Source organism: Heliangelus exortis, chromosome 30 (genome assembly GCF_036169615.1).
Source record: "Heliangelus exortis chromosome 30, bHelExo1.hap1, whole genome shotgun sequence".
NCBI lineage: Eukaryota > Metazoa > Chordata > Aves > Apodiformes > Trochilidae > Heliangelus > Heliangelus exortis.
In genome coordinates, this window is record NC_092451.1 from 1,134,542 (window position 1) to 1,152,409 (window position 17,868).

A 17,868-nucleotide genomic window follows, 5' to 3' on the forward strand; every position below is an offset into this window, starting at 1 on the left:
CTGGCGGAGCAAAGAGCACGGAAAGAACAGAACAGGGCAGGATGTCACTAGCTGGGAAGCCTCGCTGGTGCCTATTGCTCTGCTCTGCCGTTTGTCGCTCCTCTTTTCTGGATTTTGACTCAAAGAGCAGCCTGCTCCTGCTGGGGGGGCCTCTCCTTTGCCTCCGTATCCTCCGGGCTCCCGGGGGCCCCCCCTTGGCACAGGCAGGTGCCTGGGCGGAGGGTGGGATACTGAGCACACAGAACACCCCCTTCCCCCGCCATCCTTGCGCGGAAGGGCGCTGAAGGGCGTCCGCGGCTGCGCTGCCCTCCGCGGAGCGGGGCTCGGGGCCCGGCGGAGGGGCGGAGAGGCGCGGGGAGGGCAGGGGCGGGGAGGGGACGGGCACCACCGCCGGCTCAGCCCCTTCTCCGCTTGCCGGGGCTCGGCGGAGCGCAGCCGCCCCTCGCCAAGCCCCCCCTCCATCCCTCCCTCCCTTCCTCCATCCCTCCCTCCCCTGTTCCCCCCCGGCCCCGGCAGCCAGAGGCTCGGCAGAAGCCGCCGGTCCCCGCCGAGCGCGGAGCCCCGGAGCGCGGAGCCCGGGCGGGGATGCGGGAGGCGGCGAGGGGCGGCTGAGGCCCCGGCTCCGCGCCGGGCGGAGCGAATCCCCCTCCCCTTTTTTTTTTTTTTTTTTTTTTTTCTTTTTTCCAACCGTCTTTGGATTTAGGATCTACCTTGGGAATTATATATTTTTTAATTTTTTTTTTTTTTTTAAATTTTTTTTTTTTAAATTTTCCCACACGTGGAGGATCGCGTGGATTATTACTAACATGATCTTGGCAAAAGCTTTCTGCATCGTCCTCTTCGTAGGTGAGTGGCCCCGGCGGGGGTGCCCGCGGGCTGCTGTCGCCTGGCGGGCAGGATGGCAGAGGTGGACCCCGTGTCCTTCCCCGGGGTGAGGGGCTTGGGGGGAGCTGGCGACAGGGACCGCACCCCCCCCGTGGTGGGCACCGCTGGGCTCTCTGCACCGGGAGACCACATGGATTCTAACTAGGGGCAACTTTATTATTCGCTGTGAAACTTAAAGGCACACACAGGACCCCCCCCTCCCCGTCGGGGCACCCCCCGGCACCCCCGGGCACGGCCACGATCGGGATCCACGGGAGCGGCAGGAGCAGGGCTGGGCAGCTCCTCGCCCTTCATCCCCTTTCTCCCTTCTCAAATCCGAAGTGGATCCGGATTTCGGGGGATATCGACCCCCTTCCCCCCACACCCCTCCATTCCAGCTCCCTCCAGACGCTGCTGCCGTGGCTGCCGCCCACCCCTCGCCCCCGTTCTCCCCATTCCTGCTGGTGCCTGGGCACGGAGAAGCCGTTCGGAAAGTTGAGCTAATTGCTTGGCTGTGTGCGTGGGGAATCGCTGTCCCCTCTGTCGCGATTCCTGCGTGTGCCTTCAGATCATGTGCGAGTTATTCAGGAGCTTCGCGTTTCTAGGGCAGCCTCCTGCGAGGAAAAAGGCGCAGCCGAAAAAAAAGGGGGAGCAGGCAAAGGATGGGGGAGCGGGGAGATGCTGGGGGTCTGGGCGTGAAAAAGCAGCACAGGAGAAAGGTTCGATTTGAACCTCCTGCCAGCAAGGAAAATCAAAAAGACGGAGTCAGGGTCCTGCTGGGTGCACCCGGGACTCGGTGGGGTGGTGGTAGGGCAGCACCCACCCCCCTGTGCCTCTCCGTGGGTGCCGGGGGGGTGTGTGTGATCCCCAGCACACTGCAGCAGCCAGCGCCCGGAAAAAAAAAAAAAAATAAAAATCCACAGCTGAGCTGGCTTGGGCTGGAGGAGCTGTCACCCCGGCTGCGAGGACAGGGAGAGGGGACAGGCAGCTGCCAGGGGAGAACTGAAGGTTGGCAGAGCAAAAAAAAACCCCACCGGGTGCGGGGCTGGGGTGCAGGTGGAGGTATCAGGGTGCAAGGGGTGCTCGGTGTCCCCAGGGAGGTCTCATTCCCCCCGGTGAGCTGGGGGTGACAGGTTCTGCCTCTGCTCCCCAGCACAATCCCCGGCTGGCAGAGGGAAGGGGGGATGGTGGAGTTGGTGGGGAGGGTGGGGTGGGTGCTGGTGCCTCCCCTGCCTTTGTCTGAGTGGTGGGGAGGAGGCTGGGCTCCGGTTTGGGGGTGTCCTTCCCCATGCCCTGCCAGCAGCAGAGCGTTTTTTGGGGGGAGGGAGGGGCACGAGCCCTACATTGGGGGCAGCGAGTGCAGGGGGGGGATGCTCCGGGGGTACCGAGATGGACACAAGTGGGAAGAGAAGTGGGCAAGGGAGGGGAGGGGCTGGGGGCTGGGGAAGGCAGGGACCCCCCAGCTGTCCCCCTTAAGGCAGCCAAACCCTCCTCCATTCGCCCTGGCAGGGGTGGGGGGTGTCTACGTGAAATTAAGACCCCCCCCGTCCCAGAGCCCCAAGGTTTTTCTGGATTCAGGGTGGGGGGGACTGGTCAAGGAGGCTGCTGCCCCCCAGGCAGAGGAGCTGCAGCACCCCGAGCAGTCAGCACCGCACCCCCAAAGTGAGCATTAGGGATGGGGTGTGTCTGGGGCACCTCATCCTGCAGCCCCCCCGGGATGTGACCTCGCCGTGGGGAGCCTGGGGGGAGCAGGGACCCTTTGGAGGGCACCCAGCTCCTCACATCTGGGTTCTTCTTTTTGAGGAGCCAAGAAAAAAAAAAACAACCAACAAACAAAACCTTTCGCTTGGGATAAAGTGAGCGCTGGCAGAGCAGAGCCAGGCTGCGGGGCTGCTCCTTCCTCAGCACATTTTTTCTTTTTAATAATCATTGTTGGGAATTTTTTTTTGGTTTTTTGGGTTTGTTTTTTTTTCTAAGTCAAGTTGTGAGGATAAATATTTACCTCTCAAGCTGCCTGCGTCCAGAGGTCTCTGGCAGGACCAGTGAAAGGAACCATGGATTACAGCTAGGAAAGAGGAGACCCAGCCTGAGGCTGCCGGGGAGGGATCGGGGCCAGCGCCTCGTTTGCATCTGCCTGCAAATCCTTGCTCTGCTCCGACACCCCGGGGACTGCCGAGGATTAGGTTTAAATTCTCTGCAGATGTTTTATTGAGATGAGTTTCGCGGGTGTCTGGCTGCCAGGCGAGGTCTTAAAAAATAAAAAAAAATAAAGCCTCACAACCTGCCCCTCCATCCCAAGTCCCCAGCCGAGCCTGTTCGGGGCTTTCTCCGGGAGGGTTCCAGGGAAAAAATCTCACCTGGAGCTGCCGGATTTGAGGGGACAGAGCTGTCCTGTGCGGGCTGGGAACCGGGGAAGCTCTGATTCTGCCCGTCCTTGGTGCTGTGCCCAGGGGTCCTCCCGGCTTGGATGCTCTGGGGGATGCTGCAGGCACCTCGGGGGCTGCGTGGGGGCACCCAGCACCCTGTTCCCTGCGAGGCCGTGGAAGCAAGGTGGCCAAACGCAAGAGTCTGGGGTCCTGCTCCCTGCCACGCATCCCAGAGGGTGGATTTACTGCTGGGCTTCTCATCCCGGGCTGAAGGAGGATCCCAGTCCCTGGCGAGGATGCTCCCTGGCTGGTCCAGCAGTGTTTGCAGCAGGGTGAGGCCGTGTCCCCTCCCTGCCAGCATCTCCTGGAGATGGGAGATGGGATCAGAGCTGGAGGAGAGGCTTCGGATGACAACTTGGGAAGTGGCTTGGTGGAATCGCTGGAAAAGCCCCGGTTGGAGCTGGGAACTGGGCTTGTTGGGGGCAGAGGGCTCGGGTGGAGCTCCAGAAGGATCTGGGCTGACTCTCCACGGCTTTCCCAGCCTCTGAAGGTCCAGAAGTGGCCCCTTTCTACTCGGAGCAGCAAAGCATCACCCATCTCCTGGTGAGGAGCTGACATTTGCGCCCCGAGGAGCATCTGGGGGGGTTTGTTCCTCCTCCATCAGTCCTGGAATGTGTCTCCACCACCCCTGGATCCTGCCTGCCTGCCTCCCATGTGGAATATAATGCTGAAAGGGGATGCCTGACACCCCAAAATTGGATCTAATGTGGATCTAGGGGCTCTGCACCTGCTCGGGGGCATCGGCTGAAGATGAGGAGGATGGGATCTGTTCCTTGTCCTGCCCACAGGCACTGGAGATGTTCCCACCCCGGGGCTGTCCCCTCCCCTTGTCACCCACCCCCAGCATTGTCCCCTGCCCCCCACAGAGCCACCGGAGCCTTTCCTCTCCTTCCCCCTGGCTCAGGGTGCACATCCCAAGGACAGCCAGGTGTGTGTGGCCACCTCCTCATGTGGCCACCGGGTCCTGTGCCCACTGGGTCCTCGGGCTACTTCCCCCCCCATATCCCCATGCACGCGGGACACAAGGGACAGCCGTGTCCCCACCCCAGGGAGGTGGCAGGGGACACCCTGGGATCCTCTGCTGGGGCTGCCCGCGTGTCCCGGTGGGTGGGGGGACACGCGGGTGGCCCTTGTCACATACCTGTAGGTGTCACTGTCCCCCTGCCATTCCCGGCCGAGCAGCCACGGGTTGGGGGGGGCTGGGAGCTGGGGGCTGGGGGGGGGGTTGCTGCCCACCCGGGTCCTGCCGTGGGGCAGCTGGGGGGGGATGGGGGTGGGAAGCTGCTCCTGAGGGTGCAGGAGCACCCATGGGTGTGGGCATGGCACGAAGCAGGGTCCCCCACTCCATCAGCCCCCCGGGTGGCTGAGGATGCTCTCCAGGTCAGGGTGTGCCTGGTTTTTTTTTGCCTGCTCCAGGGTTTTCCCTGCCTGCTGTTTCCAGAGGGTCAGGAATGGCTGGGGAGGGGGTCTTGCTCACCCCATCCCCTGGGGCAGGCAGGGTGGGACCAGCTGTGTCTCCCCCCCCCCCCAAGGATGTCCCCCTTCCCCAGGCACCCTGGATGGGCTGGGCTGGTGGCCTCTCCCCTGGGGTTGAGTTGGCAGGAATCTGTTTCCCAAAAAATCCAGAATTGGGGTTTTTTTCAGAGGGAAAAAAAAAAAAAGAGAAAAAGATAGAAATAATGTGAGAGCTGAGGGAGTGCCAGGTGGGGAGGTCACTGAGGGAAGGTTCAAGGAGCAGAAAGTGGCTGTGGATGGGCAGGAGCCAGGGGGGCTGGATGGTTGCCACCCCGAGGGGGGGCTGGCAGGGAGGCAGGCAGGAGGCCAGCCTGGGGAGGAAGAGTTTGTACAGAGCTGCAGCTGATCTGCCAAGCCCCAAGGCTCCAAAACCCATGACTCAGTTGCCTTAAAAAAAAATCCCATGGGGGGGGCCTGAAAATCACAAGCTGCAAAATAAAAAGCAAACAGCAATGTGGGCAGTGAGCTGGGGTGGGCTTCAGCCCCTTCTGCTCCTTGGTAAGAAGCAGCAGAACAAGAGGGAATGGGCTCAAGTTGCCCAGGGGAGGTTTAAGTTGGAGCTTGGGAATAATTTTTTTCCCAAAAAAGGTTGGGGTCAGGTCAAGCCCTGGCTCAGGCTGCCCAGGGAGGTGGTGGTGGGTGATCCCCATCCCTGGAGGGACTCAGAAGCTGTGTGGGTGGGATGCTGAGGGACAGGGGTGAAGCCCTGGGCTTGGTAGAGATGGGTTAGTGGTGGGTAGGGTCTGGTTAGTGGGTAGGGTCTGGTTAGGGGTTGGTAGGGTCAGGTTAATGGGTTGGGTCTGGTTAATGATGGGTAGGGTCAGGTTAGTGGTGGGTAGGGTCTGGTTAGGGGTGGGTAGGGTCTGGTTAGTGGTGGGTAGGGTCTGGTTAGGGGTTGGTAGGGTCTGGTTAATGGGTTGGGTCTGGTTAATGATGGGTAGGGTCAGGTTAGTGGTGGGCAGGGTCTGGTTAGGGGTTGGTAGGGTCTGGTTAATGGGTAGGACCAGGTTAATGGGGGGTAAGGTCAGGTTAGTGGTGGGTAGGGTCAGGTTAATGGGTAGGGTCAGGTTAATGGGTAGGGTCTGGTTAATGGTGGGTAGGGTCAGGTTAGTGTTTGGTTGGGTCTGGTTAGTGGTTGGTAGGGTCTGGTTAATGGGTAGGGTCAGGTTAATGGGGGGTAAGGTCAGGTTAATGGGTAGGGTCAGATTAATGGGTAGGGTCAGGTTGTGGTTGGACCCAATAATCCTAAAAGCCTTTTCCAGCAGAAGGGTTGTGTGGGATTCTCTGATTGACTCCACTGGGTTCTTCAGCCCTCCAGCTGGCTCAAGCCCTATTTACCACCCCCCTATTTATGGCCGGGGACACATCCAGACCTCTCTGTCCCATACTGGGAGGATGCTTTAGAGACACCTTTGGGACCAGCCGGGGCCCAGCAGCGGGCGATGGGGCGGGGAGGGGAGACCCAGAGTTTCACCCCCACCCTCTCACCCCTCTCTCCCTTGGTCTCTCCTCACCTTCCCCCTTCCTCCCAGATGAAATTCTCCACTCTCTGGCCGGGGCCCCCTCCCCTTTGGGGCAGGACCCCCATGGCTGGCGGGTGGTGGCCGTGGATTGCGTCCGAGCCAACGAGTTGTGTGCTGGGGAACCCAACTGCAGCTCCCGGTACCGAACCCTGAGGCAGTGCCTGGCTGGGAGGGACAGGAACACCATGCTGGCCAACAAGGAATGCCAGGCAGCCCTGGAAGTGCTGCAGGAAAGTCCCCTCTACGAGTGCCGCTGCAAGAGGGGGATGAAGAAGGAGCTTCAGTGCCTTCAGATCTACTGGAGCATTCACCTGGGGCTGACCGAAGGTATGGGGTGCTGGGGGGATGGAGGAGAGGGGGTGCTGACCCACCTGGAGGCTGGGGAGCCCCTGGGTGCTCTAGAGGAGGGGGGGATGGGAGTTAAGGATAAACAGGTTAAGGACAAACAGCTTCGGTTTCTCAGAGGAGCTCCAAAAAAAAAAAAAAAAAAAAAAAAAAATTCCAGCCCAGAGGAGTTGTTCCTGGCTGGTTGTGTCCTGCCCATCCTGAGGGGGTTCATGCAGGTTCCCAGGGTGCACGATGGGTGCTCCAGGACCTCGGGGAGGGTGGGAAGTGGAATGATTCCAAGTGGTCCTCAGGAGAGGCAGAAGCTTTGGGGGGACCCAGCTGCTCCTATCTCTGGGTGCATAAAGCAGTGAGTGTAAAAAAAAACCTGAGGAGCCCAAGGCAGAGCCCAATCCTCTGCCTTTCAGCAAAGGTCCTGTGCCCAGTGGGCTCCTGGCCCTGCCATTAAGGAGCCCCAGCCCTGGCTCCAGACTCATTCCTGGAGGTTAATTGCATCTCAGTCAGCTCAAGAAAAGTCCACTGCCCTTTTAATGCTCAGTAATTTTCCTAGCAAGCAGCAGGATTCAGCTGCTATTTAATTATTTATCTCCTTGGCAAAGCCATCGAGCAGGAGGTCAGAGTGTGTCCTAAATGCACTTTAATGGGGTCCTGGTTGTCATGGGGCATCAGGAACCCAGAAGGTCAGGGGCTTGGCCTGGAGCAGGAGGAGTTTGCAGGCTGCCCAGGATGAGTTTCCTGCTCCAATGCTCAGCCCCTGATGGGGCTTTCAAAGCCCATCCATTTATTTTATTTATTTATGATTTTTTTTTTAAGTATATTTATATTTTTGGGGGGGTGAGGAGAACGTTTCCTCTCCTGAATCCTTTCCTCCTCTCCCCAAATCTGCTTTTCCTGGAGCTACACAAAGGGCAGGAGGCAAAAGCTCCTGGGGTTTGGTCCCAAAAGTGGGAGTGAGGGGTTTGGAAAGCAGAGGATGGGATGGATGAGCCCCTGGATCAGTGCTGGGGATGTTCTGGAGCTCAGCTGGAGATCCCTTCCCTGGAATCTTCCCATTTCCCCCAAGTGCTCAAAGATAGAGCAGGGAGGGAAACGACCTTTGCAGTGGGTTTGTTTTTTGTGTGGTTTTTTTTTGTTTGTTTTTCAACAATAAAACAATTCAGTTTTATTGAGTACAGACCCCAAATCTCTCAGACTCTGCCTGGCCCAGACTCTGCAGTGGTAGCCAGGAAACTTTGATTAATTTAAATTCCCTCAGCTCCTGAGGTCACTTTGGAGCCATCTGCTGCCAAACCTGCCCACCCGGCCCCAAACCCCCAGACAGCAAGAATTAAGCTGAGCTGGTCCAAAATGGGCTTTTTTTTGGTGTTCCAGGACAGTGTTTTAAATACTTTTCAATATTCTCACCCTAAAATCACAGCTTGCCACGCTTTGGGGGGGAATGCCCATGCCTGGCTGAATCCTGGGTGGTGACTGAGGTTATGTTCACCCTGGATTTTAATTTAATTTTTTTTTCCCCCTTCTCTTTTTTTTTTTTTTTTTTTTTTTTCCCCACTGACTTCAGGAGAAGAATTTTATGAAGCTTCCCCCTACGAGCCGGTCACCTCCCGTCTCTCTGATATATTCAGACTTGCTTCAATTTTCTCAGGTAATAAAAGCCACGAGCTTCCCCTGCTTTACCTTCTCATCAACTTAGAGCAAGGAAAACCCAGACCTTCCCTTCCCCCCCTGCTCCTTTCCTCCTCCACCTCCCGTGCTCCCTTCTCCCATCACCTCGGATCTGATGCCTTGAGCTCTGGTTTAGATTTTTACCTTTTGGTAAAAAGCCTCCAGCCCTGGGTTTCTCAGCCCCCAATGTGTCCCCTCCTGCAGCCAGGGGTCCAGGGAGGGGACACAGGGACAGACCCCTCTAGGGGGGGGGGACCAGACCCTCCTGCAGCTCCACCTAAACCATCTTCTGGAATATTTAGGACTGGCAGGATGCTCTATCTATGGGGCCCCTTTTTTTTTTTTTTTTGCTGTCCCTCCCTGGGATGCTGCCAGGAGAAGGCTGCAGAGCCCTTTGGAGCAGCTCTGCCTCCACCTCCTCCTCTGGGGAACCCAAACTCCACCATCGGCCTTGGGAATTATTTATTTTATTATTTTTTTTTCCCATCCATTTCCATGACAACCCTCCGTGCTGCCAACCCACCCCCCCCTCCTCACTTTTCAAATTAGGTCACTCAATGCCTTGGCTTCTCCTCCTCCTTTCTCCTCCTTAACCCTTTCCCCAAGCCCCCTCCTCACCCTGGGGTTTGGGGGTCCCTGCATCCCCAAACCCTGCAGGGCACAGATGGGCAGAGGGTGATGGCACCCTGGGGACCCTGGGGGGATGTCACCCCCCCCGGGCATCCCCACAGCCCCCCCAGCTCACTCGGGGACCCCTGGGAGAGGGGGAGTTGTGGTGCCCCCTCCCCTCGCTGCCATCCCCCACCCAGGGGACCTCAGCACGGGTTGGGGACGAGGCTGCCACCCCCCTCCCACCTCCCCCATCCCCTTTGGGATTCCATGAGCATCAAGGAAATATTTTAGCTGCTGGAAAGTATGAAAAAGCAACGTGTCTGGAGTGGGGGATTAAATGCTCAGGGGTTGATTTATTCATAAAAGAGAGGAAGAGCTGGGCTGGTGATTGTGGAGCTGGGAGAAAGGGGGAATTGGTTCTGGTTGGGTTCTGGATGGGTTCTGCAGCCATCAGGGGGAGGGGGATGTTTCTTCCACCCTTTCTCTGTCCCCCTCCCATGGGGCTGGAATGGGGAGGGAGATGAGGAGTGACCCCCCAGGACCCCCAGCCCTGAGCTGGAGCCCCAGGGATTGGGACAAAGGAGGTGTTGGTGCTGGTTCTGGTTAAGAGGCTGAGGCCAGAGCTCTGCTGATTGCCTGGGGGGTAGCAGAGGAATTAATTACCTTGTCCTGATGGAGAGAAGGGGCTGTGCAGGTGAGGAGAGCCCAGATTCCCCCTGCCCTCCTTGGGCTGCCTGGGGGGGGGGGTGCTGGTACCCCCAGAGAGCACCCAAAGTCAGCATTGGAAGTGAGGACCAGGAGCAAGCAGCAGGAGATAGCACAGGATCAGGGAATCAGGGAATCATCATGGTTGGAGGGGACCTCCAAGATCATCACCACCAGCAAGCATTGCAAGAAAGCACCAGGACCCCCCCACGGATGGAGATTTGTGCTCCCAGACCCCTCCTGGAGCATCCCCAGCTGGGGGTGAGGGTGCTCTGGGGATGCCAAGGGCTGCTGGATCCTGCTCCAGGGAAACCAGAGCCTGCAGGGAAGAGGGAAGAGGCTCTGGTTGGGGATGGAGCCTCCCTCGGTTTCCATCACCCTCCTCATCCTCCTCTGGCCCTGGCCCCATCCTGCACCGAGAGGCCAAGCCAAGGGGACAGCTGGTGGCACCAGGTCCCTCAGCACTGTCCCCTCCCTGGCTCCTCAGCCCCGGTTTCCTCCTCACCTCATGAAATTTTCATGCTCGTGCTTTATTAATGAGCTCCCCAGGAACCCTGAGCTTCCAACTCTCGGCTCTGTTAAAATGAATCCAGGAGGTCCCTGCAGGTCTGGGGCAGGGCAGGAGCCACACTCGGGTGCTCTGGAGGGGCAGAGCAGGAGCTGACACTTTGCACAACTCCCACCCCCTGCCCAGAGCCCCAGAAAAAAAAAACCAAACCCAAAAAACCCAAAAAAACCCCCCAAACAAGGAACATCCCCTCCCAAAAAAACAAAAACAATATCAAACCGAAAAAACCAAACCAAGGTACATCCCTTCCAAAAAAAAAAAAAAAAAAAAAAAAAAAAGAGACAGGAGGTGTGCTGGGCAAGAAGGGAAGTGACCCAGGTGTCACCCATCCTCTTCAAGCCTCTTTTCTCCTTTTTTCCTCCCCTGGCATCAGTGTCATGAGCTGGCTGCACCCTCAGGCCTTGGCTGCAGGGTCCCCGGAGCATCTCTTGGGGGGCAGAGGGAGGTGGGGGTGCTGCTTGCCTGATTGCTCTTTGCTAATTAGCAGAGCCCTATAAAGAAGGCTGTTAGGAAAGGCCTCTGTGCCAGGGGGGGCTGAGGAATCCAGGAGGAATCCGGGAGGAATCCGTGGCCTTGGAAATAAGGAGGAAATTAGGGATGAGGTGGCTGATGCGGGCTTTGGAAGCAGCACCTGGGCTGCGATCCATCATTTGGACATCAAAAGAGCAAATTCAGTGTTTGTTTGGCTTTGCCCGTCCTCTCCGTGCTCAGTTGCTGATGGATTCCCGGGGGGAATTTGGGAGCTGGCAAGCGCCCAGCTCCGGTGGCAGCGTTGTCCCTGCCTCAAGGGATGTCCTTAGGGGGGTGCTGGCTGGGGGTGACCCGGTTTTGGGGAACCCCAGGAGAGGATCCCGGGGTCTGGAGGGGTCCCTGTGCAGCTTGGGTTATTCTTCTGCCTCGGCAGGGGCTGAATAATTGATAATTATGCTTTGAATAATGGACAAGAGATTAAGAAAATATTTCAGATTCGTGGCAGGCAGCAGGCACTGAGCGGGTCCCCTCCGTCCCCCTGCTGCCCCTTAACCCTTTCCCTGCTGGAGGAGGGTCCCCAAATCCCTGCAGGAGGGGGGACAATAAAGGGGGAGGGGGAACAATAAATGGGGAGGGGGGACAATAATGGGGGAGGGGTGACAATGAAGGGGAGGGGGTGACAATAAAGGGGGAGGGGTGATAATAAAGGGGAGGGGTGACAATAAAGGGGGAGGGGGTGACAATAAAAGGGAGGGAGTGACAATAAAGGGGGAGAGGGTGACAATAAAGGAGAGGGGGTGACAGTAAAGGGGAAGGGGGGACAACAAAGGGGAAGGGGGTCACAATAAAAGGGGAGGGGGTGACAATAAAGGGGAAGGGGTGATAATAAAGGGGGAGGGGGGGGACAGCAGAGGCGCATCCAGCCCTGTCCCCATTGCACCCCCGTGCCAGGGATGTGCCCCCCGCAGGATGCAGACCCCTCCCTCTGCTCCCCACCCTCACCCCTCCTCCCTTTTGATCTTTATTTGTTTTTTTTTTCTTTTTTTGGGGGGGCGGGGGGTGCAGGAATGGAGCCCGCCGCCAACTCCAAAAGCAACCACTGCCTCGACGCGGCCAAAGCCTGCAACCTGAACGACAACTGCAAACGCCTGCGCTCCGCTTACATCTCCACCTGCAGCAAGGAGCTCTCTGCCACCGAGCCCTGCAGCCGCAGGAAATGTCACAAAGCCCTGCGACAGTTCTTCGACCGCGTCCCCAGCGAGTACACCTACCGCCTCCTCTTCTGCTCCTGCCGGGACCCGGCCTGCGCCGAGCGCCGTCGCCAAACCATCGTCCCCTCCTGCTCCTACGAGGACAAGGAGAAACCCAACTGCCTGGATCTGCGCAGCACCTGCCGGACGGATCATCTCTGCAGGTAAGGGCTGGGGGGGGATGCTCCTCCCGAGCCCTCCCGGCCCCGCGGGGAGACCCCCGAGGAGCACCGGGCTGGAGGGTGCTGGTAAAGTGGTAAAAAGGGTGACAAGGCCAGGGGGATGGGGATGGGCAGCCTGGCCTAGGGAGAGGTGTCCCCACCCATGCAGGGGGTTGGGTGGGGATCTTTAAGGTCCCTTCTGTTTCCCCACATATTTCCCCATCTATTTCCTTATTTCCCCATCCATTTCCCCATCCATTTCCCCATCTATTTCCCCACCTATTTCCCCATCCATTTCCTCATCCATCTTCCCATCTATTTCCCCATTTCCCCATCCATTTCCCCATCCATTTCCTCATCCATTTCCCCATCCATTTCCCCACCTATTTCCCCACCTATTTCCCCATCCATTTCCCCATCCATTTCCCCATCCATTTCCCCACCTATTTCCCCATTTCCCCATCCATTTTCCCATCTATTTTCCCATTGAATTTTCCATCCATTTCCCCATCCATTTCCCCATCTATTTCCCCATCCATTTCCCCATCTATTTCCCCATCTATTTCCCCATCTATTTCCCCATTTCCTCATCCATTTCCCCATCCATTTCCCCATCTATTTCCCCATCCATTTCCCCATCTATTTTCCCATTGAATTTTCCATCCATTTCCCCATCCATTTCCCCATCTATTTCCCCATCTATTTCCCCATCTATTTCCCCATCTATTTCCCCATTTCCTCATCCATTTCCCCATCCATTTCCCCATCTATTTCCCCATCCATTTCCCCATCTATTTTCCCATTGAATTTTCCATCCATTTCCCCATCTATTTCCCCATCTATTTCCCCATTTCCTCATCCATTTCCCCATCCATTTCCCCATCTCTTTCCTCATTTCCCCATCCATTTCCCCATCCACGCTGTTTCCCTCTCTCCATCTCCCTCGGGACCTCTCCTGCCACCACACCTTCCCCAGGGATGAAGGAATCGGCCCTGGATGCTGTTCCTGATGGATGCTTGAGCATCCCAGCCCCTGGGGAAAGGGGGGGATGAGGAGGAGGAATCATGGTTAGGAAGAGGCTTTTCTGCCAGCCTGATGCTCCAGCTGCTTCCCAAGAGCATCCCGACCACCCGGTGGCCACCAGCCCACCCATCCCGCTGCTTCCCTGGATAGTGGATTCCCAGCTCCTGCTGCTCTGGGTTTCATTTCCCACCTCGGGACTGGGATGAACAAACTGGGATGAATGGTCCTGGCCTGGGATGCTGCTAAAACCCCCCCGTGGAGATGCTCCAGCCCCAAGCACCTTCTCCCGGCCTCCAGAGCAGGAACAATCAGGCTCAGATCGCTGCAATTTGCGAAGCTTTTCCTGCTGGGAAGCTTTTCCCAGCCCAACGGAGGAGCCTGAGACAAACTCCCCGAGCTTTGTGTCTGATTGCAACGGACAGGTTTTAGCTCCCAGAATATAAAAAACCCTTTTGCAAAGCACTAACCTCAGCGAAGGGGAAAGGGAAGAAGGGGGGGAGAAAAGAGCTGATTTCAGCAGCTGCACTTTGCTGTATTTTTCATCTTGCATCAGCAAGTCGGGAACACAAATAATCTGCTCTTACACGCTTCAGTGCTGCTGGTGCTGAAGAATTTCCTTCCCAGCCTCCACCGGCTGGAGCTCCTCAGCATCCAAACGCAAAAGCCACGCTCCATTTGCCGGAGTTTTCCCCCTGGTTTTGGGGACAGATCCTGCCCAGCTCCCTGCGGCCCCCCCCGTGTCTGTCTCGGCAGAAATCGGCACCTTGGCTGGGGCTGGGGGGTAAATCTGGGAGAAAATTCTCTTTAGGAGTGGACCCAGGACTCACAAAGGGTGTGGGAACAAAACGCCCATTTTTATTTTTATTTTTAATTATTTAATTTATTTTTTTTAACCCTCCATGCCCTTTGTTTAGCCCAGACAAAATGCCACCGGGAATGGACTGGAAGTCCTGGAATGGACTTTTCCTTCCTAAACAGCAGAGCAGCTCAACTTTCCCATGAGGAAACGGGAATGAGGGAGGCTCGGGCTGGCCACGGAGCTGCCTGGGAGAGAGGAGGAAGGAAAAAATGCTCCCGGATTTAACAGAAAGGATTGATGTTGGCATCTGGAAGAGGACAGGACATGGCTGGTGGCTTCTCAGGGTGGGGGACAGGGCTGGGCACCCCAGGGTGCTGCGGGGAGCATCCCAAGCCCTCCTTTAATTAGCAAATCTGTGCAATTTGATGGTTCCCCGGAACGGAGGGGGACAGGGGAGCAGCATCCCTGGGTCCCATCTCCTCTGGATACCCATGTGGAAAGGCAGCTGGAAGAGCTCGAGCCTTGCTGGAGGCTAAGCAGGCTCTTAACACAATAATAAGTCAATTTTCCCTGAATAATTAAATAGAGAGGCTTCATAAGTATTGACTTAATGTGACAGGAAGTCTATACTGACTCAGGGTTTGCTTATGTAAACACGGGCTCTTGTTCGGCTTAGTTAGCAGTTCAATGGAATAGAACAGTCCTTCAATTAAAATCAAATGATGCATGTGCTTAATTCTTCCCGTCCCGGGTAATGATAGGGTTGGAGCAGAGGAGGGAGGATAGGGGGGAAAAAAAAAAAAAAAAGTCTTTCAACTGCTCTTCTCCGTCATGAATCAAAATGTTAGGTCCTAAAAATAGCCACTAAACTTCTTAATTAACAGCTCCCAACTTAACAGTTGGGCTGCTGCCTGTCCTTGTTCTTGCTGCCTGAGCTCTGCTGACTAATTTGGGGATTTCTCTGGGCTTCACTCTCTTTTTTTTCTCCTGCTGTCTCCCTGGGTGAGGGGATGGGAACAGTGCTACAGAGAGATGGGAGCAGCCAGACAGAGAGGGACCTGGGAGTCTGGATTGCCAGGAAGGTGAAGAGGAGCCAGCAGTGTGCCCAGGTGGCCAAGAAGGCCAATGGCATCCTGGGCTGGCTCAGGAACAGCGTGGCCAGCAGGTCCAGGGAAGGGATTCTGCCCCTGTGCTCAGCCCTGGGGAGGCCACAGCTTGAGTCCTGTGTCCAGTTCTGGGCCCCTCAGCTCAGGAAGGAGATTGAGGTGCTGGAGCAGGTCCAGAGAAGAGCAAGGAGGCTGGGAAGGGATCCAGCAGAATTCCTGTGAGGAAGGGCTGAGGGAGCTGGGGGTGTTGAGGCTGGAGAAGAGGAGGCTCAGGGGAGACCTCATCACTCTCTCCAACTCCCTGAAAGGAGGTTGGAGCCAGGGGGAGGTCGAGCTCTGCTCCCAGGCAGGTATCAGTAAGACAAGAAGCCATGATCTTAAGAATTTCTTCCTAATATCCAACCTAAACCTCCCCTGGCAGAGCTGAAGCTCTGCCAGGGGAGGTTTAGGTTGGATATTAGGAAAAAATTCTTTCCAGAGAGGGTGCTCAGCCATTGGAATGGGCTGCCCAGGGAAGGGGTGGATTCTCCATCCCTGGAGATATTTCCAAAGAGCCTGGATGTGGCACTCAGTGCCATGGGCTGGGAACCACGGGGGGAGTGGAGCAAGGGTTGGACTTGATGAGCTCTGAGGTCCCTTCCAGCCCAGCCCATTCCAGGATTCTATGGTGCTGTGCTGTCCTGGAGGGTTTTTACTCCAAACAGGAATAAACCCCTCCTGGCTCATCCCAGAGCAGGTGACTCTGGCCTCTAGAAGTGGCAAATAACTTCTGGATGAAACAAATATTTTTACTGATTAATTTTTCTCCCCCTTCCCCCAGGAGCTTTAACAGAGGGCCATCCAGAAAAGTGGAATTTTACTCTAGCTCCTCTCAGTCCTTTCACTCACCCCCATCCTTAGAGCATTTGGAATTACCTCCCCTCTCGGTGTTTGAAGCTGATTTTTTAAAAAAAATTATTTATTTTTAAATCTCAGCATCTCCTGGCTCGGGAAGCGTTCATCTCCAGAAGGCAGAGAGGGTGTTGGGGGAGGATGCCCGGCGGCTCCAAGGGTTTTTCTGTCTTGCTGAGTTTTCCCGTGTTCTCGCAGCTTCTTCAACATCCTCAGCTCCGCAGGAGGGGAAGGGGGGTGGAAGCCCTGGTTCCGAGCTGCCTCTCCACGCTCACGTCTATTAAAGCCATTTTTCCTCAGTCCCTGTAAATTGCTTGTGAAAAACACGTCCTGAGTAATCTCCACATCCCGAGATTTTCTGCATGAAATATTCAAGAGGCTGATTCCGTTTGCTTTGATGGGAGATGAGTTCTTCCCAGCCCAGGCTCGGACTTCTCCTTAGCACGCGGTGCTGGGGACAATTAGCAGCCAATTAGGTACCAATTAGGTATCTTGCATCTGTTCGGGGCACTTGGCTGCTTAAAAAAAACAAACAAACAAAAAACCAAAAAAACCACCACAAAAATGCCAAAAAAAAAAAAAAAAAAAAAAAAAAGCCAAAAAAAAAAAGGAAAGAAAAAAGAAGGAAAGGAGGAAAGAAAAAGAAGAAAGAAAAAGAAGGAAAGAAGGAAGAAGAAGAAGGAAAGAAGGAAAGGAGAAGAAGGAAGGAAGGAAGAAAGGAAGGAGGAAGGAAGGAAGGAAGGAAGGAAGGAAGAAAGAAAGAAAGAAAGAAAGAAAGAAAGAAAGAAAGAAAGAAAGAAAGAAAGAAAGAAAGAAAGAAAGAAAGAAAGAAAGAAAGAAAGAAAGAAAGAAAGAAAGAAAGAAAGAAAGAAAGAAAGAAAGAAAGAAAGAAAGAAAGAAAGAAAGAAGAAAGAAAGAAAGAAAGAAAGAAAGAAAGAAAGAAAGAAAGAAAGAAAGAAAGAAAGAAAGGAAAAGAAAAGAAAAGAAAGAAAAGAAAAGAAAAGAAAAGAAAAGAAAAGAAAAGAAAAGAAAAGAAAAGAAAAGAAAAGAAAAGAAAAGAAAAGAAAAGAAAAGAAAAGAAACAGCCCCCAGAACCCCCCAAAAAACCTGCACCATCCCAACAAGAAGAAAACCAAACCCAAATCTCCAAACCCAGCACCCAAAAATCACAAATCATCTGCTGTGCAGGGAACTCCCAATGCCAGAGGGGAGGGGTCTCTGGGCACTTTGGGTTCCTGCATGCTCACCGGGCCAGAAGATTCAGCAATGCACAAAATCCCCTAAATGGGGGGAAAAAAATGTCCTGGGGGGGTATGAGTGCCCTGGTTCCCTGGGGGGTGTCTGGGTTTGGAGCAGGGACAAAGAGCTTGAAGCCTCTGGGGCTGCCTCCCCTTGGCATCCTCTTGGTCTTTTCACCCAGAAATCAAATATATTTTTAAGACCCATCAAAGAGAAACAGCTCGGGAACCCTTAATCTGAAATGCAGCCCATGGAGGGGTCTGGGCTGTGAGAGATGTGTGGATCTATGTCATTAATTTCTGTTAATGCTTTTCCACTCTCCTTTTTCTTTTCTTTTCTTTTCTTTTCTTTTCTTTTCTTTTCTTTTCTTTTCTTTTCTTTTCTTTTCTTTTCTTTTCTTTTCTTTTCTTTTCTTTTCTTTTCTTTTCTTTTCTTTTCTTTTCTTTTCTTTTCTTTTCTCTTCTCTTCTCTTCTCTTCTCTTCTCTTCTCTTCTCTTCTCTTCTCTTCTCTTCTCTTCTTTCTTTTCTTTTCTTTTCTTTTCTTTTCTTTTCTTTTCTTTTCTTTTCTTTTCTTTTCTTTTCTTTTCTTTTCTTTTCTTTTCTTTTCTTTTCTTTTCTTTTCTCTTCTCTTCTCTTCTCTTCTCTTCTCTTCTCTTCTCTTCTCTTCTTTTCTTTTCTTTTCTTTTCTTTTCTTTTCTTTTCTT

The 17,868-nt window shown here is 54.7% G+C and overlaps 1 protein-coding gene across 1 annotated transcript in view; it reads left to right on the forward strand.

The window, feature by feature from the left end:
- Nucleotides 1-498: 498 nt before the first annotated feature.
- GFRA2 (GDNF family receptor alpha 2) overlaps nt 499-17,868 on the forward strand; it is a 26,284-nt gene continuing 8,914 nt past the window's right edge. The window contains exons 1-4 of the mRNA XM_071729190.1: nt 499-846; nt 6,338-6,655; nt 8,235-8,318; nt 11,760-12,108. Coding sequence (XP_071585291.1) covers nt 807-846; nt 6,338-6,655; nt 8,235-8,318; nt 11,760-12,108 — 791 coding nt within the window. The 5' untranslated portion in view covers nt 499-806. The remainder of the gene's footprint in view (nt 847-6,337; nt 6,656-8,234; nt 8,319-11,759; nt 12,109-17,868) is intronic.